The 9,536-nt window shown below is 33.1% G+C and overlaps 1 protein-coding gene across 2 annotated transcripts in view; it reads right to left on the bottom strand.

Moving 5' to 3' along the window:
- Nucleotides 1-979: 979 nt before the first annotated feature.
- LOC124353615 (AP-5 complex subunit zeta-1-like) overlaps nt 980-9,536 on the bottom strand; it is a 29,850-nt gene continuing 21,293 nt past the window's right edge. Inside the window, exons 9-12 of one of the 2 annotated variants that reach the window (XM_046803535.1) lie at nt 8,523-8,678; nt 6,307-6,424; nt 4,019-4,164; nt 980-2,453 (exon numbers count right to left, since the gene is read on the bottom strand). In XM_046803535.1, the coding sequence (XP_046659491.1) occupies nt 2,363-2,453; nt 4,019-4,164; nt 6,307-6,424; nt 8,523-8,678 (511 nt within the window). In that variant the 3' untranslated portion in view covers nt 980-2,362. The other variant, XM_046803536.1, reaches the window with a different exon arrangement.

Genomic DNA, 9,536 nt, shown 5'->3' with positions numbered 1-9,536 from the left:
CGTATGTTGTTATTAGTGAAAAAGTTAAGATAAAAATAACTCTTTTAAGTTAATTCAAGATTTGTTGATATCATAATGTGGCTAAATAAAATACTGAGTATCAATTTTTTGAGTTTGGTACTGACAATAAATTGGTGATTTCAAAGAATAACTGAACCACAATCGTGTTCAATCAATTTTTGGATCTGTGGTGTGCAGTGATCTTTAGCTTGTGTTTCTTCCATTTTAAATATACGGTATGTTTTTGACATAAGTTTTGCATTTAGAAATTGACTTTGGTATGTTCACCTCTATTTTTTTTATTTGAAAACTTTCTTGCTTCCTTACTTAGAGTATGACAGGTTTCAGTTTTTATAACATAACAATTTTGATTGTCCTGAAATACTATTATCCTTTCAAAAAACCTAGATTTCTTCAGCCCCAAATTCCCACTTGCTGTATAACAACCAGAATGAGGAATCTCACAAATACTCTCGCCCTTTACATTTTCAAAAGTTTCTATAATAAAATTTGAACTTGAGAGCTACTTTACTTCAAAGAGACCTACTTTTTGGTGTAGTAATTTTGGATGTAGATCACTCAGAGGGGGGGGGGGAATTGCATAGCCCCAGCTGTCCTTTCTCCTTTCTACATAGTTTTAAAATTTAAAAACTACTGTACATTTAATTTGAGATATTTATGATCATGTTTAAGCTTAAGCAAACCATAAAAGTGCCTTATAAAGAAGTATTTCTCATCCTGTTTTTTTTTTTCACCCATAAGGGCAGAGAGCATTTTTTGGTCCTATTTTGGAAAATTTATTCTTATACACTACCTATTTTTAAAATCGTGTAAAAACTTGTTTGTAAAGACCACCCCAAAATGATTATATTAGTAAAACTAGACAGCAGACTTGCTCTCAAAACTCATGAGCCCCCACTTGTTACCTCTACTATATTTTGTATATAGATACAATAGATGGTCATTCAATAAATAATAATTTAACTATAATATACTTTTATTCAGGAACAGAGATCATTTTACAACTTCAGTAACAACATTTCTTTAACAGTAATATAAATATACAAAAATATATACTAAATTAATAATTTATCACATTCAAAAGTGAAGAGTAATTAAATTATCTAGCATTTGGAGTGTTGTTGCTTACAATGATGGTGTACAGGATGTAAGCATCAGATAAGAATCTTCACATAACATAGCTTTGCTGGGAAGGGTTGATTCCAATGTGAATGTTGAGTTCAGCTCCAGTTCACCTTCCAATTAGTGTTTGTTTGAATAGATTCAAACAAAGTCGGTAACAAAGAAGCTCAAAATGAACTCTTTACATCGTTTTGAAACCAGTGAGACCTAGACTACAAAATATAGTGTAATCTAGGTGAAGAGGTATTTTCATTGTATTGTCAGGAGCACAATTGAGTGCACTGTAATGTTTTGGACACAATCTCTAAGTACAGTGGAGCAACCGAGTTTTCTATTGGAACTTGACTCCAGATTCCAGGAGTCAAGTCTGTGACAGATTCCAGATGCTGTACTAAGAGGAAGGTGAACTCGAGCAACATTCACACAAGAATCTTGTTAGTAGAAAAGGTAGCGACACAACAAGACCCAAGTTTTGGGTACCTTTTTCAAACAACACACAGTTTGAGAGATATTAGTTTGAAACAGATAAGAATATTTTTAAGATTCTGCAACTTATACATTCTTACGGTGGTACAGCATCCAATACCGTAAAAATAAAAGAGCGGTTGGATTTTCCACTGAAACAGTTAAGGCTTATAACTTTTTTTCTGAGATTCACAGGAGCATTTCACAGGTTAATTTCAGCAGAATTGATGGTTAAGTTCAAAGATATGAAATTCCGGAAACTGGTGATCCTGTATCAAGAGGTCCTTGTATCATGAAAGGTACACTGGATTTTGAGTATGCACACAATATTTGGCGTTCTCAACAATTTATACAATTTAAATGTTTGTATAATGCACTTTTAAATTTATAAAACGTACATTTGAGTAAAGACATGCATACAATTTTATCTTCTTGACTTTACAAGGGAATCATTTCACTGATGTGAGCCAACACTGCATTAAATCGTACATTTTTCTTAATTTTCATGAATTGAATTTATATCAAATGCATGTTTTTTGTTATTATCATTTGAGTTTACTCAACACTACATGCTGTATACTATTATGTAATGTATTATGTATAATTATTGTTGCTTGCCACTAGAATACAACATTAATGTTACAGAGTGGCAACAAATTTTATCACAGGTTAACATATTGATTCATAGAATATTACATATATAAAAAAAGGTTATCAATAAAATTATTAGTTTGAGTACAGCAGAATAAGAATTTTATGAATCCAAAAAATGGAACAGGACTTTTAGGATGGCAGCCATTGCGATATCTTCTTTGCTACTGGGAGACAACATCACATTTGCGACTCTGAAACAGAATGAGATATCCTTAAAACATGAAACATGAAAAATCCTAGATAAAAAAGCTGTTTTACAATACATAATTGTCATTCATTCTCATAGTGTATAAAGGTAAATACATAAATATGGGGGAGTTAATAAAATTCAAATTGAATCTTTGTGATTATAAATCAAATCAACAATTATTACTGTAAATCCAATGGCTGTCTACAAAACTAAATACTGCATCATTTTACTTATGATTGTTGATGGCTCATTGGTTTGCAATTAGTTTAACCCTTCCCGCGCTACGGCAATTTGGGACGCACCATACCTAAACGCTACATATACCTCAAAAAACTTTTTTCCATAAAGTCAACGCTAATGTTGTATTTGAGTTTGTTACCATATAAACAGACTTTTGGGAACGAAAAAAGTATAATTTTATTTAATACGTTTATTTAAATTATAAAACAATATAAATACGCCAAATTTAATGAAATGCTGAACGAAATTTTACTATCGTGTATAATATTATATTATAGTATATTATATGTATAGTATGTATATTATACAATTAAAATAAAACATTAATGGGTATAAAAAGATCTAAAATTAGCCATCACGGTGTTCAAGATAACGTCAACGTGTGGTACGTCTTGAAACACGTATCCGGGTGCAGGTTCGGCCGGGCGGTGCATGTCTCGCACACGTAAATGGTCTCCTTGCGTAAACCGTTGCGTGTACACACAACACATCTTCCCAATATGTCAAAAACCAATTTTACAACGTAAACACAACAACAGTTTCACTCGCAGTCCGCGAACGAAGTAAACCGGCGAGTTAGTTCGTCAGTAGCGCTTGTGTCTGGCAAAACAGGCAGTGGCATGGGTAGTGCGCCGCCATTTTGCAGCTTGGAGAAAAACCGGGAGGCGGGGACAACACTATTACTGTGTTTTTTCTATTCAGGGATATATGCTCCAGCAGTTGCTGCACTCCACCGGCAAAACTGGGAACTACTTACTCCCAATAATAACCTCAATGTTTAAAAGCGAATATATTTGTCAACAGCGTTTTGAGCAAAGTAAATATTGGCGGTTATATTTGTCAACAGCGTGCGAAGGGTTAAAATTGATTCTGACTTTAAACGGACTCTAACTTTAGTACTTTGAACAGCAACAAAAGCCCTTATGATTTATTTCCATCTATACTAAATTTCTAGGCAAACCTTTAAAATTCATTACAAACTTAATGCGTGTGGGAGGAAATATTGTGAGCATTAATTAATTTTTTTTTATTATCGTAAAATAGTTTTGTATTTTTCAAGGGAAAGCCAAATGTGTGGCTGCAATACTAACATCAAATAAAAAATAATTAAATTTTAAAATTTCATCAAGTCACATTTATTCCTGATGAGAGATAGTTCTGTACTTTTCAATTATGCTTTAAACAGAATATAAACCTTGATAATTAACAATAATTGGTAATACAGTATGAATGGTTTCTTATAAACAACACACTGTTATAAGTAACCCTCTGGATTTCAAATTAATAACTTTTGTATATCAACATCATTTCTCAATGGTGGTATACCTGGGATTTTTCATCACTCTTAAGAGATTCTGGGTGTGTTCAGTCACAGCATCTTTCTCCTCGTCAGTGGTATCATGCAGTACGTGGACCAGTTTCTCGAACGCTGCAGTCGCTCTGTGGGACAGACTCGGATGCCGACCTACCAACTGAAAGTAAAAATCACTTTGCACTCACTAATATAGATATCTGTTACCAGAAGATAGAGCTGACAACTATTTGCCTGATTAAAACTAAAACTCTTATTTTAAAATTTTAATTTTTGTTAAGTTTAAAACAGCTGATTACTAGAACACTTGTTACTCATGCTGTTATTCTCTAATTCACTCTAGTACAAGGCATCAATGCCTGGGTTATGCCACAGTGTTGCCAGCTGTAACGGAATTATAACTAATGATGGGGTAATTGATTGAATTGAACAATCGAGCGATCGTTACTGCTCATCTATCTTCCTGAATCCATAACAACTTAAATTAACACTAGTTTACACTACAACACAGAACGTGAGCAAAAATTAATAATAAAATAAAAACTTGCAGAATACTCCAATGCCGAAGAATGAAATGGATGTAAGCAACCGGAATGAAGCGAGACGTCATCACCTCATACTGAGAAACAGCTGATATGACAATGTGGCAACGGCGCAAGATGAGGGGGGAAGTGGGGTGCAGTAACTGCCCAAACGGGCAGGCTTACAATGATGTGTCTCGTACTATAACTAATTTTAAAATCAGCTGATTGGTTACAACTTAAATGCCATGTGAAAATCTGTTAAAATTGTATTCATTTTGTTTGTACTACATTTTAAATTAAGTAAAGTAATATAAACTTTGTTTGAGTTTGTATTAAAAAGGCAATGTTTGCAGCTGTTAGCATTATTGTTAATTTTGTGGTAGCCGATATTTAACGGAGAAACATTGGTCTCAACCCCTGGTTGTATGCTAGGCTAGACTGTTATAATAATTAATGAGGATTATTATTGCAAATTATTGCAATTTTATTTACCCAAAAAATAAATATATCGGCACTTACAGATTGATAATTCTGCTGCCAACGTTACCTGACAATACTGCTCTCTGCCTGGCACACACATCAAAACTGTCTTTGCCCGATCTATCTTTGCACTGGCCGTTTTAACAAGACAGTTGTTTGAGAAGGGATTTGTTGGGGAGGGGATAAATAACCAGTGCAATTTGTATCAGTTTCACTACAAGCTCTGCATATAATTCTTTGTTGTATCATGTGCCGTTATTTATTTGTTTGATATAATTTTCCAAGCAGCTTTTAGAGAATTTTTTGTAGTTTTCATAAAAGTAATCAGTTTTAAACATATACTGAAAATTAATTGGTATTGTGAAAATACAAACAAACCCTTTTACTAATAACTTATTTATACACTCGTCCTGGAATGGAGACCCAGTGCAAGCTTATACATGTTTATAATGTTTACATATTTATTGTTGTTGTTTAATAGTTCATTGTTATTTATTAATATTGTTTTATTTTTAACATCTAAAAGTGGTGCTTTTTGTACATTTGCCACTATTTATAGAATCCTGTTTGTAGGTGGGCAATATTTTATTCATTGTTATCCAGTTATATAATTTACTATCTATTTACACTCTGATTAATGTATGTATTATCTCCATGTTATATAAAATGCCAATATTTAAAAAATCTGGATGTATAGAAGCATTTCCCGTGGAGCTTTCAGGGAATTTGTTGTAGTTTTAATCAAAGTAATCAGCTTGAAAATATACTGAAAATTAATTGCTATTGTGAAAATCTTTTTTTTACTTATCACTTATTAATACACTCATCCTGGAATGGAGACCCAGTGCAAGCTTATAATAATTCTGTAATTTCTGTAATCTAGGATAGTTCAGATTCTATATTCTGGCTGGTTTACTTTTAGGTGTATTCATTGATTGATACAGATTGAAAGGATAGTAGAATTTCGGACATTTACCATCGTTATATGTTACTAAAAAAGAATACTACATTACAAGAATTGAGATTTACACTCTTCTTCGGGTGTAAAAACCCTTAATACATAAGATTAAACATGCAGAAAAAACTTAAAAGTAAAATGTGTGTACCAGTAGGGTTAAGGCGTTACCCTAAAGAGGTTTATACTGTATATGTTTCCTTTGACAGCTTATCTTGATAGGAAAGCCGTACAGAAAAACTACCATTGTACATTTTTTTAAATTTTTATCATTAAGTAAACTGATAGAGAGGAAAGAAATAAATTGTGATTGACACGGGTTTACCACAGCAGCTCTTCTCACCTTAGCCATGGCTGTACACACAGTGGTCACCAGCTCCAAGTTCTGCCAACTTTTGTCCACCAACATTTCCCTAAGTAGAGCCTCCAATGTTTCAAACATATTTTCAATATGTTGCTCTCTGAAACAAGTCAAAAGGTTTGGTCCATTTGAAACACAATGAAACTATAAAGATTGAAAACAATTTTTGTACAAAAATCTGTATACACATAATGAATGCTGTATAACCATATACTGACTTGAAAACAATTTTGAATCTCTCTGACCAATATTCTTCAAAGACAGATACTTTGTATTAAAAAATTTTAATATCTCAAAAAGTAATCCATAGAATTTCACTCCCTAAAAACTCTAAATCTTCCGAACCACTTTACTTTAAACATTCCTCGCCCTTGACAGTTCACTTTGCACTAAGTTTCTATGGATTGATTTAGACTTCAATCTAAAATGAGATTCCCCATAGATATGTTGGCTAAACCACTCAACTAAACAACTGCCCTGAGGTGCCTATCAACTTTTGCCTCTAGGGAGACTCTTAGACTGGGTTACAATGGCTTGTTTGAGTCAAATATTAGTTACTTTGTTATTTTATGGGGCTACTGTAGTGCAAATTGCTTTGACAGAATTTTCTGCATCCACTGAGGATGAGGACACTAAGGATTATCTGGGGATTGGACCGACGGGACAACTGTAGGGAACTCTTTCGATCAAGTGGTACCCACACTCTTGCCAGCCTGCTAGTTAACCGCACAATAATTTTTGCCTTTCAAAATAAACATATGTTTTCTGTTCTTAGACACAATTATAATACAAGACACAAAGAAAATCTTATGGCGGACAGATCAGATTTCTTTTTTAGACCTAAGTTGTATAATCCGCCACCAAATAGTTTAAAGAAACTTGATAATTTGAAATCTCTAAAAAACACTTAAAAAGCTGCCTGGTCGAGAGAGCTAGCTATAGCCTATGGGAGGCCCTTGATGAACTGACGACTTGAGGTCGGCGGATCAGAAGCCTCTTTAATAGAGGTGGGCTCTCCTAGATATTTAGTATAATATTAGAAAAATGTTATTTTTTATTTTTCCACTGCTAAAAATATGTTTAGTGCTTATTGACTAATTGTATTTGAGGCTTACACAAAAACTTTACAGAGATCTATTGTATCAATAAAGAAGTTTGAAGTGTGACTCGTACTGATCTCTCACTCATTTTAAGTGAAATTACAGGTGACCATCCTCTCAGTTTGGCGGACCACAGCTAGTGGTCGGGTGCATTCTGTATCATCAATAGCGCTTGCATAACCATGTACGTAATTTACTCGGATTTAAATGGCAGTGTTTGACCTTCAGCTCATTAAATTACTAGGATTTAAATGAGATTCTCAAACTATATACAAAGTTTAAGCTTTAAGGTTAAACTATTTTAATTGGTTATGTATTATTTGCTCTTAAATATACTAAGCAGTATGGAATCTAAGCTATAGTTGGATCTATTTTTAAATATTTTTATTTGCAAAATAAATATGTTAAACAAGATGCCGGAAAAAACTATATTTTGTGGATTTATCAATCCAAATGATTAAAACAAGTGCCAAACGGATGAAAGTCAAAGTTAATTTCTCCAATAAACGCCACTAACTGAAAATAATCTACTTATACAACATAAATGCCATATTCCTAATATTGCACAAACTCGCAAAATCATCCTCGTAAAGTTGAATACAATTAATAACCAGTACCATACATACTACTAAGTTTACGTAATAATACTTAGTTCTCATTATGTAATGTTAATTAAATTCTTTATTTCAGGAATTTTTGATCAATTTGTTGAGAAGATATTAATTTGTCTTATTGGTTACTAAAATTAAGACCAACAACTTTATCCTCAATATTGCAGATTGCACTATAAAATAAACTGGTGTAATGGAACACCAGCAGATAATTGCTTGCTCAAGATAAGTGACAGGATAAGGTGGAGATCCACATTAACATCCTTGCTCATAGCACACGAAAATGTAATATTAATTTTTTTTAACTTCCTAGAGTTAAATTTAAAATGTTTAATGATATTTTTTGTTAGAATTAGGAACAGTTACAATGACCTTGTTTTTTTTTGCGATCCTTTGAAAATAGTATAAATTGTTTTACAATTTTCCAAAAAGATTAAAGCAATTATAACAAATGGGTACTAAAAAATTACTGCAACCCTTGACTTACTTTTGCAAGTTGTTACCGACAGCTGAGACAATGGTGTTGAACAGTTGAGGGCAGAGTTGGATGTTGCTTGTGACCGAGAGGAACTGGGCCACACAAGGATTTCCCAACAGCTCTGGTTGCTGACTCCACACAGTCGTCACATACTGAGACAGCAGACTGTAACACACTCGAATGTTACATAACCATCAACACATAATGTTGCAAGTTATTGCCGACAGCTGAGACAATGGTGTTGAACAGTTGAGGGCAGAGTTGGATGTTGCTTGTGACCGAGAGGAACTGGGCCACACAAGGATTTCCCAACAGCTCTGGTTGCTGACTCCACACTGTCGTCACATATTGTGACAGCAGACTGCAACACACTCGAACTTGACATAACCATCAATACATAGTAACTACTAGATAACTAACTGGATGCGATAAAAAGTGTGTTTTACTTCACCACTTTAGTATATATCTGGTTAGGAGAAGTCTGTAAAGACGGTCAAATCCGTAATGAGCTATAGAAAACTGTCTGGTCTGATTTCTCCAGATTAGAGTATCTGAATTGGATTAAATCTCTGATTACTTAGATGAGTTGTACACCAAATTCCGGTGGACAAGCTGGATCCATTTCTTTTGCTTTAGATCTTAAAAGATATAGGAATCTAGTGTGAATCATCAAATATAAATCAACTAAACAGTTGTGTAGAATCAAAAGTGATGCTTAAAAACTTTTGTAAGGTAAAATATTTTTCTATATTAAATGAAACTTCACAATCTCCATTGTCTTCTTAATTTTACTAAATAATAAGGCTGATATAACCGAGAATGTGTGACTAAGAAAATGTAAATTAACTAATAAATTAAATTTAAAAGCATAATTTATTTGACAAAATTACTTAATAGTTGGGTTGAGGCTTCATGTTAACATATTAAGCATATCAAAATTATGTTAGAAACATGGAATGGAATTCTTATATTGCTATCAAGGATATTATTATTAATATTAATACAAAAAGACCATGTGAGTGT

Source organism: Homalodisca vitripennis, chromosome 2 (assembly GCF_021130785.1).
Source record: "Homalodisca vitripennis isolate AUS2020 chromosome 2, UT_GWSS_2.1, whole genome shotgun sequence".
Taxonomy (NCBI): domain Eukaryota; kingdom Metazoa; phylum Arthropoda; class Insecta; order Hemiptera; family Cicadellidae; genus Homalodisca; species Homalodisca vitripennis.
The sequence above is the reverse complement of the archived record's forward strand: the minus strand, read 5'-3'. Positions and strand labels throughout refer to the sequence as shown.